At 41.7% G+C, this 16583-nt stretch overlaps 1 protein-coding gene across 5 annotated transcripts in view; it reads left to right on the top strand.

Annotated features, from left to right (window-relative positions):
• Positions 1-16583, top strand: part of LOC120572710 (NACHT and WD repeat domain-containing protein 2) — a 56996-nt gene that overhangs the window by 24568 nt on the left and 15845 nt on the right. For all 5 annotated transcript variants that reach the window (XM_039822081.1, XM_039822078.1, XM_039822077.1 and 2 more), the window contains exons 4-5: positions 57-173; positions 15773-15976. In XM_039822081.1, the coding sequence (XP_039678015.1) occupies positions 57-173; positions 15773-15976 (321 nt within the window). The remainder of the gene's footprint in view (positions 1-56; positions 174-15772; positions 15977-16583) is intronic.

Genomic DNA, 16583 nt, shown 5'->3' with positions numbered 1-16583 from the left:
TTTTTGCTCTCATTAGAACATACAGTAACTCTTGGCCCATGTTTGTGTGTTTTCAGGTGGTGGACCTGTACTGGGGCACAGACCCAGAGGAGTGGGACAGTCCAGAGCTGCAGCGACTCAGGATGAAGCTCCTGGAGGAATGTCTAAAGACCTCAGCAGGACCATGTTTTGTTGTAAGTATTACACACCACACAGGTTACAGTTTGAAATGTAATTGATTTTATAAGTCTGTTTGGGTGTTATCTAAGTTCAAATCGCTGTGTCCAGAAAATCTGTGTCTGCTTCCTTTTTTGTCCCACCATTTTTCCCCTCCCTATCTCATTACATGGCTCTGATGTGGTATTAAAGCCAGATTGTTCCCAGGCTGTTAGCTGTTGAAGACGTAATAGCCGTGTGAAACCTAATAAGAGGGAAATCTAATTTTTCTCGTCGTTGCATGGTCACATTTGAAAAATTAAACTTAAATGACAGCAGCTTTTGAAGTTCTTTCATCTGTGTCTATAGTGTTGACAGTGGATTAAGTACATGATGTGGAATCCTTTTTAATCTCTTTTTTAACAAGTGCAGTTTTTTGATAATAGTTGTTTGGGTTTGTGCTGAAAATGCCAATAACTTTCTCACTTCAGTAAATAATATATGTTCATTCATGTTACATGATGGCTCTGTGATATTTTCACTGTTAGAATACAATAACAAAAATGAAACAACTTCACAAACCTGACAGTAGATGCTAAGTCATCTTTGCTGGAGTGCAAACACGTGAAAGTATCTTATCTTGGGCAAGCATACTGGAAATACTGAAAATCAATGCAAAGCTAAAATTACACTTGTATGAATGAGTAATGTGAATATCCATCGACAGTGAGTGAGAGAGAGAGAGAGAGAGAGAGAGAAGAGAATGGCATGACGCTTAATAATGGCTGACATTTCAGTGATATTTTTAAAGATAATTTTAGTCCACACAAAAAAGAAAAAAGTCTGGCACGAGGATGTAAAAGGATGAAGACACCAGTGAAGAGGGGAAGATGCTCGAAAGAGTAATTTATGGTGAATTATTCAAATGCAACAGATCCGTTTCTAGAGGTTGAAATTGAGGTGAGAGATCACAGGGAGATGTAATGCAATGCATTATGGGTAGGGCAGGAGCTTTGTCTCCAGGGAGCATAATCTCATTCCCCAGACAGAGTGTTGTGTTTTCTTCTTCTCCCACCCAGCATGCACTGCTTCCTCCTTCCTCTCTCATTCACGAGTTATTTTCTTTCTCAATTGCACAAACAAGCACACAAACACACTTTTCACTGAAAAAAATTTGCATCTTCATAGAGTTTAGATTCTCTGCCCGAGCCCGAACTTGACCCGACCTGACCCACGGTCCAGGTTGGGTCAAGTTCGGGCTCGGGCCCTTGATCAAGCATTTGTGTGTTTTTTAATCATTACTTTATTAGCCTAATTCGGTGGGGAGTAAGCTATGCCTCTCCAGCTTCTCCCGTAGCTCTGGGTAGGCTACATGTCCTGCACTGACTTGAGTGTGAGGTAAACTGTGCTACATCGTGTCTCCCCCATCTGCAGCACTGTTGTCGGCCAGTGGGTCAGCATGCAGACCGTGGCGAAGGACAGTATTAATTAGGTGATCGAGACAAGAAAGTCTCCTGTATGGTTCCAGGGCTTTGATCATGTTGCTGCTGTGATCTGTTACCCACACTATTCGGCTGAGGGAGCTAGGGTCGAGTTTTTATTTATTTATTTTTTTACGTTTCTTCATTCGGATCCATTTGCGATCCATTCCATTCTGAATAAACAAACCGTTTACATGCTTCGTCCTTGTTGCATTATTCATTAAGATCATTCTAAACAGATTTCTGTAGTTCAAACAACTCAGAATTGTAGTTGAGAAAGTCAGTTATAACGGCCCACGTATTAAAAAATTGTCGGGCTTAAATTGGGCTCTGGCTCATAATTACAGTTAATGTGTCGGGCCGGGCCGGGCTCGGACACAACGTGCACAGGCTCGGGCTTGATTTTTTTGGGCCCGATCTAAACGCTACATCTTAATGATTAGTTCTAGGTTATTTACAGTGGACTGATGCTCCTTATTACTGGCCAGTATCACTTGCTCCAGGAACATTCTTCCAACAAGTACAACTGCTTCAGAAAGTAAAGAAATGACAGTATCTCCCTGCACAATTCCTCCACAGGTTCAAAGAGTTGATTTGTGTGGCTGCTGCACAGTTTCTTAGTTTAAAAAAATGTTTTGTTTGTTTTATTAACATGAAACGAAGTGCGTGCATAGTAGATATTCGGCATCAAGGCTCCCAACTCATCACTCCTCGCGAGCATACATCAGCGTCATTACAGCAGAGTTTGGGGAGTGACAACAATAAACTCACATCTCAATTAACCACACTAACCACTTTTATGTGTATTAGGGCAAAATTAGAACTGTGCCATCTCCTTGACAACAAAGAACACTCCATCTGCCCATGGAGAGTGCGAGATGAGGTTGTAGATGTAAACGGACCTCGAGTTGAGCTTGTTTTGTGAAAACAAGTTTTCCACTGTATTAATCAACAGCAAGAAACTTCATAACGCACATGTCAAACAACAAAATCACCGCAAGACATTAATTCTACACAAACACTAATGAAAATTCTACACAAACGTAGATGGTAGCAGTGTAGCAGAAAGTTGTAGCCAGCAAAGTTATTACATCACCCACAGGCTGATCTGCAGAAAAGTAATAAAACAGACGACTACCGATATCACCAAGCACAAAAAACACACACCTGAACAGAGCCAAAACACCAGGTCACATATGTTAGCACACGCAGGAAATGTTGGATCTTACCTCGGGGAATAGTACGACAGTGAGTTGACATCAGCAGTGACACCAAATCCCACATTTGGCTTGAATTAAATGGCATCCCTTTCCCAGAGCAGAGGTAACAACAGCCAGCCAGGGAATACTAGTAGCAGCATGGGTAGCGTGGCACAAACACTCAGTTTGTTTTCTTTTAAAAGCTGCCTTAAAGCCACATTATCAAAGTGTGAACATGCATGTTTCTTTGTGAAATGCTATATTAGCAGCAGCAGCACCAGCAAATGTTTGCAGCAGAGTTGGTAAGTGATTAGTGTGGCTGAAAAAGTAGGCAGGGCACTGACAGCTTGAATAGACCGCCCTCTACCAAAGGGTGCGTTAGATGTATGTATGTCATGTGAGTGTGAGCAGCACACATTTGTTTTCCTGAACTACAACAGTTTACAGGCCATAACACTCCGCCTGAGTGCTGGAAGGCCTCTGCTTTATTTAAACTGAAGTATATTTATGTATTGCTAAATATTGATGTTATATATTGTTAAGAAGAAAATGTCTTGCCCAATCTTCTCTCCATCTAATCTACTGTATGTCCCCACTTTTTCTTTCCCAGTGGTCCTGTAACATTGCAACAATTTAGGAGTTTTTCTTACAAACATTGGTATTGACCTTCCTGATAATGTTGGCCGTCTAGAAGCTTAGGATTTTTTTTGAGTACTTTTTTGTCCTAATGTGTTGAAGTGGAATTTGATGTCATGGCCTCTAAAGCCCATTGAGACATTGTGTGCGATATTGAGCTGTACAATGTAAGCTCAATCGGACTAAACTGCAGTGAAATGACCAGATCTGAGTGAAAAACACCTGATGCACTCTCCGCTTTTGTGCTGCTGGCTTGGTGTTTGCTGTGGGGTTGTACATGCCGCGCTGATTTCATTCATTCCCATCAGCACCTGCCGCCCTCTGTCCCTGCTGCAATTTCACCATCTTAACCCCGACTGACCTCAAGCAATACCACACAACACACCAAGGTAAAGTAGGCACACATAAACTCTGGTGCGCACATACAGCTTTTTGTTCTTTCTCTCTCCGATTCACCTTTCTTCCTCTCTCCTGCTATCAAACACACCCACGCAGGCACATACAAACAGAGTATCTTGACCCGCGGCATTTTCTCTGTCATGAGATTGAGAATCAGTTGGGGTGTACTCTGACTCTGGGTGATACAGACTCTTTACACCCCTCTACACACACACACACACACACACACGCATCTATAGTGCATGTCCCATCTGGCCGGTTAAATCTTTAATGGCATATTCTACTTGTCTGTCTCGTGGTGAATTAAGGCATTTATGCTGAGAAGCCCACAATAGATCTACAGAATGAAATCCCATTCAGACTTATCAGAGCCAGCTGCTGCAGTCCCTGCAGCCCGGCTCCCTGTCACTGCCACACAGGCCGGCCAGCCATGTTTCCAGGACTGGGGAGCTCCGGGCGGCAATGACAGGTCCTTTGATCAGGGACTTGGATCCCTGTTTATGACAGTTCTGGGTTGTCTGGGCCATCTCCGGAGTGCCGTTGTTTATTTTTACAGAGTGGTAGACCTAGATATATGTAACGACAGGGAAAACGTCAGCCGAATTTAGGGTCTTGTTGCTTCTGCAACAACATACAGTAGGTTTCGAACCGTGCATGTACGTTTGTGTGTCACTGTGCATTGTTCAGGCAAATCCCAGTCTCTTCTTTTAATTTATCTCATTTTCAACTTGTTCTTTCTGTCTGTTTCTGTCTCGTTCTGTCTGTTTCAATCTCAGTTGTTGACATGTAGCCGCTCAAAGTTTCACTCGCTTAGGTGTCCACTAGGGCTGAACGATTTTTGAAAATAATCTACGGTAATTGCGATTTTTAAAAAAAAATATTGCGATTGTGATTCGATATAAGCTCTTTGTCTTCTGTATTATTCAACAAAAACTAGCAATAAATCGTTGTATAGTATGAACAACACAAGATTAGATAGATTAAACAAACTGTTCTTTCCTGGAGGCCAGGCCTGTATGTGATATTGAAATTAGGTGATGCATGAATTTCTATGAATGACATCTTTTATTTAACTACTTCAATCACAGTAGTATAGTGAGCACTGACCAAGCCTGGTGTAAACATTAATATGAAAGTCAGAAACAAATCACACTAAAGTGCAGATTGCAGAAATATAAAAACAAATATGGCTTTATCACACTTAGTAGTATTTAGATTATTTAAATATTATTTACATAGACATATGTAAACATGTGGATTGCACTTTTTAAACACTGTCTTTGAACTTTACTAGACAGTTAAATAAGTAAAAATATATACATCGGTGCATTTTCTTTCATAACGCACAGAGAGGAGCTGCCTCCCTCATGAAGTTGCGTGCCGTGTGCATGACAGCATCAACGACGCTGCACTTGCTCAGAGAGGCTATCGTTACGTTAGTAGTAGCAATAGGGTTGGGTATCGTTTGGTTTTTTTTCGATTCCGGTGCTAAATCGATACTTTTAAAACGGTGCCGGTGCCTAAACTGTGCCTGAACCGGTACTTTTCAATAAAGTTAAAAAAAAAAGAAGAAAAAAAATAAGGGTAGTAAACAACAGTCAGTGACTTGTATATTGCTAAGGCCATGGTCAAAATTAAAGATTTAATAATAATGTAATAACTATAACAATAACAATAACTTATTTCACCAGTATATTGCTGTTGAACCCCAGATGGGAAAAGGGTATTTTACAATTACTGTGAATGCACCACGAGGCTACCTGTTTTAAGGGAATGCACCGTCTGTGTTGTTTAATTCCGACGACGGCAGCTGCAAGTGAACGCACCGTCTGTGTTGTTTAATTCCGACCATATAAACATACTGTATATCTATGAATTCCGACAACGGCAGCTGCTGCGCTGCATTGCAGACTGTTACATCCCGCTGTTGAAGTCCTCCACAGTGAAATACAGTCACACTTTACACTGTTTAGCGTTAGCTGTCAGCATTTTACCGGTGTTTAATCCAGCTGCTAGCTAAAGGTAGGCTAACGTTACATGCTGTCAGGTGTAGTGTAAAGTCAAGCACCGAAATGAGGCACCGAAACTTTCGTTCTTATTCGGTCTCGTTACTACCGTTTACGTCGACACCGGTTCCCTATTGGCACCGAGTTTCGGTACCCAACCCTAAGTAGCAAGCAGGTATTGCCGTGGGATTAACTGTACTAATAAAACCGTTGAAACAACGCGGCCACACTGCTGTGAAAGTTCCCCGAACGTCATTTATCAGAGTCTGGTTGTTACACCTCTCTGCGGCAGTCTCCTCCACTCCATATCTTTATAACGGAGCTAATCGCTAACTGGAGCTAACCGCTATCAGAGCTAATCGTTGCTAACCGAGCCTTCATTTCTGCGTGCCTGTATTCATTAACTGCATGTATGGACTGGAGCTAGTGTTGACGAACTGACCGAAGAGCCGGTTAATATACCCGACTCGTGTCACTGAGCCGGGAGAATCGAGTGCCATATGTCAATGAACCGACTCACTCCTGTTTTTTTCTTTCACTTCATTTGTGCCGTTGGCATTAAATATATGTCAATGGTTGGCCGTTGTGTAGCTGGTATTCTTCTGCTACTGTGTGTGTTGTAATCTAGCTCATTAGCGCCTCCACTGGACTGGAGTGGTGGTGCTAGAATCAATCAGGAAATGAGCTACTAATGCCTAATGCCTAGACCCTATGCCGAACGAGACCGAATGTAACCGTGCAACCTGCCGGCCGCTCGAGTCTAATGTAACCGTGCAACCGGCCGGCCCGCTCGAGTCTAATGTAACCGTGCAACTGGCCGGCCCGCTCGAGTCTAATGTAACCGTGCAACCAGCCGGCCCGCTCGAGTCTAATGTAACCGTGCAACCAGCCGGCCCGCTCGAGTCTAATGTAACCGTGCAACCAGCCGGCCCGCTCGAGTCTAATGTATCCGTGCAACTGGCCGGCCGCTCGAGTCTAATGTAACCGTGCAACCGGTCAGCCCGCTCGACTCTAATGTAACCGTGCAACCGGTCGGCCCGCTCGACTCTAATGTAATCAAGCGGTGTCTTGGTTCTCGGCAAGTTTGAGTTATTAACCAAGCCTTGTTTCTGGTGCATCTTAGAGGATTGTGTTCACGGAAATTCACACATTATCGATGGGGAAGTACAGTATATCACATACAAATACACGTCATGTTATTTTGGTTTATGTTAAGTTAAATGTTAGAGAAGTGAATGTTGCTACATGGTAGCTAGGCTAGGCTGTCACAAGGAGACCGCGCACCAGGCTTCTGAACGAGACCGTAACCGAGGGTAGGCTACTGCATGAGTCTATGTAATCAAACGGGTGTCTAGGTTCTCGGCAAGTTTGACTTATCAACCGATAGCAGAAGCCTTTATTTCTCGTGCATTTTAGAATTGTGTTAATGGAAATTCATATGCTACATTACCAAGGGGAAAGTATTAGGCCTATATCACATACAAATACACGTAATGTTATCTTGATAGTTATGTAAAGTTAAACGCGACCCCCCCCGCCGCCGCCGAGGGCACGCGAACCGGTGACCGAATCTATTAACTCGGTAGGCCAACCAACAACCGTCCGGTTGAACCGACTCTCGTAAAAGAGTCGGTTGTCCCATCACTAACTGGAGCCCGAATAAAACCTTTACAAGCGTACCGTTGGCATGCTAAGTTGATGCTTTCTCTGCGTAGTGCAGACTGATTTGCTCTTGTGAGTCACGTGACCAAATCGCCGCCTTTGCAATTAGGAAATCGCGTTTTAACATATCGCGATATTATTGAAAATGCAATTAATCATTCAAATGCTGTAGCTCAGGTGTCACCCCAACTTACACACACACACACACACACACACACACTTAGGGGCCGTCCACACGGAAACGTTTTTTTGTGCAAACGCATATGTTTTGCATCGTTTGGGCCGACCGTCCAGACGAATCCTGCAAACGCACTGCCTGAAAACGCACTTTTTTGAAACCTGGTCTCAGGGTGAAAAAATCCGAAAACGGCTCTCGTTTGGCTTCGTATGGATGGTGAATACGGATCCGTATCGATGATGTCATCGCCACACCCCTCTTTTACACCCTCTCCCACGGCCGCTGACGCACACAACTGCGTTGAAGCTAAGCGAGCATGTCCCATCTCCATGGTCAAACCAGCTCACTTCATCTAAATACTGTGTCTCTGCTCCCTGACCCTTCCCTCTGGATTCTACACAAGATATATTGCTAACGTTATGTAGCCAACGTCATTCATGGATCATTGATGTTTGTTTGACTGCCGATGTTAGAGCTAGCTAACGTTAGCGCGCTAACGTTAGCTCGCTACTAGCGCGCTGCAATCATGCAAAATAAGAGGCAATCCAACAGCACATTATACAATGTAAACAAAGACACGTTTTCTTGCGGCAGCCATTATAAGATGAGCAGTGGTGAAAGGTATTATAGTCCACGGATGTATTAAGAGAACGTTATAATCTAGTCATGTTATGATAGGAAGTAGAAGTGACTATGCTCTTCTTCTCCGTTTTTGGTGAATTTCTGTAGCAGAAACAGCGCCGCCTATAGGCCTGGAATATGAAGTAACGTGTTGAGTCATTTACAAGTGGATTCGTTTGGACGCAACTTTTCTTGAAACGAATCCAGGGAAGACGGGTAAAAAAAAGATCGTTTTGGTACGTGTGGACGGGGCCTTATACACAGCCACATGGCTGTAAGAGGAGACTTCAAAGAGAAGCTGATCTGGGGGGTCTGCAGCCCACAACAACTGTCACAGAGCCCAGTGCATGGATCAGAGGGGAAAAAAGGGATGAACAGAAAAAAGGATGAAAAGGAAAATCTCTGAAAAGCAAAACTAAATCTGTATTGATTATGTATGCTAAAGAAAACAAGAGGTGGGATGTGTTTATCTTGCAGAAAAGAGACAGATAAAGAGTGGATAGGAGAAAAGGGGAGAATGGGGGGAGGGGAGGGAAGGGCGTGAAGTTCAATTTTGGTTAACTTTGACCGGGCGAAATCACAGCCTCAACCAATAGCAAAGCCGTATGTTTGGTTGACTGGGGCTGTAGTTTTCTGAGTGAGCCAATCAAGGAGAAGTTGATTGTTGCTAGAAAGAGACTCCATGTAAGGCATGTATGACCATCAAGATGTCGAGTTGTCTTAGTTCATAAGACAAAGTCTGCTGTTATATAACCAGCTTTTTATTGGATATGTCAGTCTTTCTTTATGAGTAGGAATCAATTGCAGCAAATGTTTTTTCAAAGGGCACGGCTGAACACAAGACAGGTGGCAGTGCACGGTTGTTAAACACACACACAAACACACACACACAGAGATATAAGCATACAGCACACCTGGTAAGGGAGGCTTTTCTCTAACCTGTCGATGCAATAAAGCCGGTTTCCATGGCAATCGCAGGGGTTGGCATGGTGATGGTGTCATTGACCTGGAGATTAAGCATGACAATGAGCCATGACTTTTTTTCCTTCTTTCCTTTCCACTCTTCCGCTCACCAGCAGTCTCAAATTCCCTCATGTAGAAAAACACTAAAACTTGATAAATGCCTCAAGGACGCATATCGTCAGCATCCAGTTTATTTTTTTTCTACTTGCCTGGCCATGTAGCAGGTTTACTGTATGTAAGAAGATAGTTGATGATACTGTAGCTCTTATTTTCTCTCTTCTTCTCCTCCATTCACTTAACATGGTGTAACTGCTAACTTGATAGCCCGAACTAGCTGGTTTACCTCTCATCTTCAGTGTAAGTCGATAGCAAATAGTCAAATCCAGCAAAGAAGTATCCTGAAAGAATTGAACAAAAGAGTGACTTTTTTGATGTTGGAAATTGTGTCTGTTTTTATCCTTGTGCAAAGATTGCTCTAATTCAAGGGTTGTATTTTGGAAAATCTGGAGCTTTGTTGCAAATCCATACAACATGCTAATTTTAACTTTTAACCAGGGTGCTGTAGACACAATAAAATGCAAAATGAAAATAGAGGAGCTACTCATAGCTGCAAAATAAATTGGGAATGGTGGTGTGACAGCTCATGGAAGATCATGGAACATAGGAAAATAATAATAATAATAATTCTTATTTCTTCATCTTCTTTATGTTTAAAGGACATTATTATCTTAGTTAATAAATCCCATGATAGGGCGAAACCAACATTGTGTTGTACATATTTTCATACCTAATACTTCCTCACAGCCCTTTCATCTCCAATCCCATTTGTTCCTTCTGAAGGTGTAAATCTTTGAGAGCATGGCGTTTCATTTATATAAAAGGTGCATTATTTCCTAAAACAGCTGGGCACTGTAGTTTTAAAAAAAACATTAATCAAACAGGAGTAGATAGGGACTAGTTTCAGCAGTGGATTAATACATATTTGCTGATCTTGTGAGTATTTACAGTAACAAGATGGTGTATGTAGGATTGAGTAAATATGAGTAACATATAACATAATTTCATGTTAATAAAAAACTGTTGGCTACATTTCTTGCATACTGCAAAAACAAAGTATACTATGACAATTAGAGCCTACTGTATAATATCAGTATGTAGTAAGGATATGCCTCCTAGCTCTGTGAGTGAGTGTACATGTCACTGGAAATTAAATATTTCTTTGATCAGATCATCGGTTTCTTTTTACAGACATTTCTCCCTCTGCAGTGCCAAAGCTTACACAGCAAATATCAGAAGAGTTGACTGTGTGTTTCATTGATTGACCGCGTGAGTGATTGATTTGTTGATTCATACTGTAGCTGTGTACAATATCTTAGTCGCCTCTCCCAACCGGCTCATCAGATAAAGTGCACTTAGCCAGAGTGTAAAACCCCGTTCCAGGGATGAAAAACCAGAGCAGGGAGGAGTGCAGGTAAAAATGGATTCGCATTTGGCCACTTTAGCCTCTTGTGTTTCTTGCACCTGCGGCTGCTAAAGTATAATAAGAACTACTACAACTGCTTGGTCCCCTCTCCAAAGCGAGACATGGACATACTGTGCATTTGCACACACACACACACACACACACACACACATATAGAGGAGTGACGTTTTGGCTTGTCTGCTGCCATGCTATAATCCACTTTAGATGGCCTCATTCCAGGCCTGCTCTCTGGCTAAGACAGGGATGTTAAAACCACCCGGCAAATATGTGGACATCTTTTACAGTTTGGCTTTGGTAAATTGAGTGGATGACAGAAGTAGACAGTAGATTACACGCAACGGTGGAGGGCTGTGAATATGTGTGTGTGTGTGTTAGCATTTGAACACCTTATTTTGTCATTTTGATAGGAAAGCAAACACCAGTTGGTTTTTATCCTAATCTCTATCTCCACGCACATGCGCACGCACACACACACACACACACACACACACACACACACAACAGCCGAGGCAACCTGACAGAGACTTTGTCAGCAACTTGGAGAGGGACTCTCTCACTCTCACTCTCACTCACACACACACAACCAAACACACTATTTCTCTTAGCATTACAGCAGTTTAGCCCAGTGCCTCCATCCTTTAAGGACACATCACTGCAGCACAGTGAGTCATAGAAGGCTATCTGAAGAGGGCAGATGAGGTGACCTTAGAATATCTAAGCTGTCTCTAAAAAGTCAAATGTTTCCTATAATATTTTATAATATAGGTAGATTTAATATTACTTAACAATGGTAGGATTTAAGTGTTCAATGCCCAATAGATTATCCATGTGGAAAATAGATAAACAAAGAATTTACTTGACCTCTCCCTGAAACAGCAACCATAAGTAGGCACGTTAGCATGTCCGGCTAGCTCACTACCAAAAGTAGTAACTTAACCCAGCGTTATTTCAAAGGCCAATAGGAGCGTTTCACACTACATTAATTTGTTGGGTTACAGGTAATGTTAACAAAGTCAGGCTAGCGTTAGTGTGCTCTTTATGTGATTTTCCGGAAGTTTACCTTCACGTTACACCAGCCAATGTTACCCGAGAAAGCGTTATTTCTTGCCAAACACATTGGTTAGCCCTAACCCAGTCCTCCTCTCCTGTAACACTTAAAGTGAAATATTCTGTTGCAAAAATGAGAGGGCTGCGTTTGTGTACATCTGTCTGAAATCAAGGAGGCATTGTTTAAAAAATTACTCAGAATTCCGTGTGGTTAATATGTCGATGTTATAAACAGCTTCTGTGCCAGACTGAAACGCTTGACAGGCGTGTAACTAAGGGGAGCAAGGTTTAAATTGAATACAAAACTTATTACTCATCCTTACAGTTTCCATTTCAAAAATAACAAAAAACAAATGATTTGGATCATAGGTTGTGTGTTGGTTCTGGTGAGAAAAGCAAAACTAAAAATTGTCTTTTAGCATTTTGGAGAGCAAATTATATGCAAATTAGTTTTTTTCTTTCTGACCTAAATTGTGCACCTGCCACTTCAAACACTTTGGTCTTGAATGTAGCTCATGACCTTTCCTGCCAATCACTGAAGATAGTGAGCAGCCTGCCCTAATTATCTATTAAACTCCTTATTTTGACGGGAAGAGAGCACAGTTACACACAAGAGGGAATTCCTTTTCTTTCTTCCTGTCTTACAGATGCTCGGCTCGTATTCTGTACTTAAATAAGCACTATTTTATTATGGCTTCTTGTTTTACTGGATGTATTTGAATATTCCAGTCACAGGAGGGTTCATTTATTAGCATCTAGCTTCATTTTTTATTTAACCCTCTTGTTTTATTGCTAATACTATAATATTCAGGGGATTTTTTTTTATCTTTTCTGGGGCAGAATACATACGATTAATGTATTGTTTCACTGGATAAGTGGGTCAGCTAAATGTTTATATAATGTGAATGCTGGGATTGGCTCCAAATCGCAATACCCAACCTTGAAAATGACACCCCTATTTCTTCCGAAACAGCTGATACCGTACATGGAAACCATCTTCTAAATCCAAAAGCAGCAAAATGAAGCTTTGCTATCATATTTGCAACGTGGCCACAAAACTGTACAAATGTAAATGAATCCACCACAGGCATTTGTGGGTTTTGAGAGTAGGCCGTCCTGCAGACCATGCCACATGCCATTATCTGATTCTGCTTGTTCTCTGCATCTGTTCCCACTGCGAATGCCAAGGGAACGAGGAGTCCAGCATGGAATGGCTTTGAAGCGTCATTGCCGTGAGCGCACCAACGTAGTTTTCCTGCTCATCGGAGCTCACAGTCATTTGGCTTGCTCCTCACTCGCTCTGCGTCTTCGCCCCGAGGCATCAGCTGCATGTGAGTTACGACACATGGAGTAAAGATCAGCTGGTCATGGAGCGAAGGGGTTTCCAGTGATTGTTTTGTTGTTGCTCCCATTGTCCTCGAATGTGACCGATAGAGCACATCAGGGATGGAGCAAGGATATGGCCCTGATCATTTCCAATGATATTGTACCGGCTGTTAGGGTTGCACGATATTGACAAAATGTGATATTGCGATATCGATTATGAATATTGCGATATCAATATTAATTTTGATATTTTTAAACATATGTAAAATTACAAACGTTACGGGAAAACACATCAAAATAGATTCATAACAAATTAAACAAGTTTTCTTACAACACAAGGTTTATTTCACAGTCATATTGGACTGGTCCAACATGAATAAATAAATAAGGACCATGTCTACAGAACAGGACATGTTTTACTGGTTGTAGAGTATAAAATAAATAAATAAAGAGAACAGGACACAACTTCACTTCACTTACACTGTCACTCTGTTGAAATACGCACACAAGTGGCATGCTCCATAGGGTTTGTCACGTAGTGGCCCCGTGCGGTGACGTGCACTAACGTGCAAGTGGCACGGTAACTGGCCAGTGAAACAGGATCGTTCTAGCATTTCAAGCGAGCTCTAAATCAAACACAACTAAGCCACACAGCCAACGGACGGGACGCAGCAAACAAAATAAATATAAAATATACACTTATTGCGACACTTTCGATGTATTGCGATAACGATATTGAAAAGCATGTGGGTAGATGCCGAGGGGAAGAATGGAGACTCATTAGAGCTTATAGTAGATATGCCATGTGGAGTGGGAGATAATGAAAAGGCCACTCTTTAATTTGATGATGACTAATTATGGAGCTACTGTGTTGAGTGTTCTTGTTTCTTACTATAAAAGATGGTGGAAAGTGATTGTCGCTATTGGCTTTGGTGTATAAAGGCCTTTTTATGCTTAAGCGTAGAACCGACTGTGTACCCCCGGTGTACCCCCTTGGTAGCGTTGGATTACCCCCGACTCATTTCCTGGTTCTTATTCTCCATAAACAACATGAAATCAAGGAGAGGGTTAACTTTTCCTGCTACAGATTTCCCACCTTGGTCAGAAAACACAGGGGAGACACTTTGTTTCTCTCACTATGACTCTAGAGTCGGTTCTCGCTCCGAAGCTAATCGCCGTCACTCTCTCACTTCTCCCTCGCTCTATCACCCACTCCCCACACACACATACACACATGCCGGCATGACGCACACACCAGCGCACAAGTATAGAGATCAGGCCACTTAGGTAGGCTACGGCGAAGGCTCTGCGTGGAGCCTCCGCAGAACCATAAAACAAGATTAAGACTGATGATGATGATGATGATGATGATGATGATGATGATGTCAGTGGCCGTGACGATAATAACAGTAACTTACAGCACAGCACAATTATATGAAATTTCACGGTCATAAATTCTCACAAATCTACATTCCTCTATATTTCTATCACTCTACTTTTTCTTTAAAACAGTGCCATCTGTTCTATATATATATATATATATATATATATATATATATATATATATATATGAAAAGCAAATCTGTTCATTTCCTTAATACTGATTAATGAGCGTTATGAAATTTGGCAAAGGATGTGTATTTTACATAACATTTAACAGAACAAATCAGAATGTTCTTACTGAAAACAATGAATTATGAGCAGGGATTGCACCTCAGTGCTTTTGAGGTACTGACTGTAGCTCAAGTGCTGAAAGCATCCAATGTTTGGTCTTGTTTACTTATTATTTCCTCATTTAAATCATAATTGTGTTTGAATAGTATTTTGGTATCAGTGCTGTAGCTCAGGACCATATAGAGCCCTACATGTAGTTATTAGTGAATATATGTGTGTGTGTGATGAGAGTGACAATGGCAATAAGACAGATGGATGAGCATATGTGCTTGAGTGGTTGTCCACCTCAGTGCTTCTGAGCAATTGCCACTCTAAAGAGTAACGGGGCACAAAGTCAGCTCTACTTTTTTCTTATGTTACAGAATTCAAACAGTAACAACTTAAACCTTTTTCTTATTCTTCATATCACAATTTTACCCCTTATATCTTCCCTTAGCTTTAATTGCTATTTTCTGTCTTTTCCCTATCTTTATGTTGTGATATTCATGTGCTAGTGTGTGACTTATGGCAGGCAGATTTTTCATCAAACAACCACAGTCTTGTTATTTTCAACACTTAACTGCAAACATGACTGTTTCTACATGGGAAGAGAGGTGCAACATTTTCTTATTTAATGTTTAATGTGGCTGTGGTATAAAGACATTTCCATTTAAGATAGAGCTGTCAGTATGCACCATAGTGCTTACAGAGTGGGTATCATGGTGGCAGGCCAGCTACACCCCTGATGTCACAAATTGGCTGGTAGATGTCCCAACTGCAGCACAGTTGCGCCTGTGGCTCTAAAATGGCCTTAAATAAGTCGCGCTGTGTGCATCATTGACTCTAGTATTCACCCTGCGCCACTGATCCAAAAAATAGAACCCCATAACAGTTTGAAGGATCATGATTATACACATTTCCCGTCTCTCTCTTTTTCACCTTCCCTGCCCTTTATCTTTCTTTCCTTCCTTCCCCCTCTTCAGGGTCTGGTGGGAGAAAAGTACGGCAGCATCCGAGTGCCGGGGGAGGTGGAATCAGCTGAGTTTGAAATGATCTTGGATGCAGCTGTGGAGGCGGGACTGGACACACACATCTTGGAAGAGTGGTACTGCAGGGATGAAAACTCTGTGCCACCCGCATACTACCTCAAACCCAAAGCCCAAATGCTTAAGAACTGCCAGAACTCTGTGAGTCCAGCTGTCATGCTACCACTACAGGGGCAGAAAAGGGATTTGTTAGTGGTTGTTAGTCTTTCTGATATGTTATTTTACCCACAGGGTTGTTACTAAATACAGATTTTAACATTGCTGATTATGGATTATTGTCCTTGAGATCTGTGGTTTAAGGATTAAATTATCCTTGAGAAACATATTTTATATGCGCGTAAAGAAAAGAAAAGCAGGTTGGTTTTGATCTTGTGACAAAGTAGTTCCGTCTCAGGCAGCTCTTGAGCCCTTTCAAAGTCCTGTACTTTACTCTTACTCTCTCTGCCAAAAAAAAGGTTTTAGTATACATGCAAATGAGCCCATAAAATTCATTTAACAGGAATTCTGTCAGCGCAGTTAATTTGATATAAAACAGTTAAGAGTGAGTTCCACCTTCTTAAAAAAAATTATATCTGAATGAGTTTTGTTAAAGAATTACATGATAATGTTGCCTTGAGTTTCATTTAAGTCATATAAACTTTACATTGTTGGCCAGTAATGCCCTTTAACACACTTTAGGATGCTAAAAACATTCAGATATGAAAGTTTCATACTTGGAGAATCTCTCAAATTCTCTACCAGATAGCAG

This window comes from Perca fluviatilis, chromosome 14, assembly GCF_010015445.1.
Source record: "Perca fluviatilis chromosome 14, GENO_Pfluv_1.0, whole genome shotgun sequence".
Taxonomy (NCBI): domain Eukaryota; kingdom Metazoa; phylum Chordata; class Actinopteri; order Perciformes; family Percidae; genus Perca; species Perca fluviatilis.
This window is presented reverse-complemented; position numbering and strand designations above follow the sequence as displayed.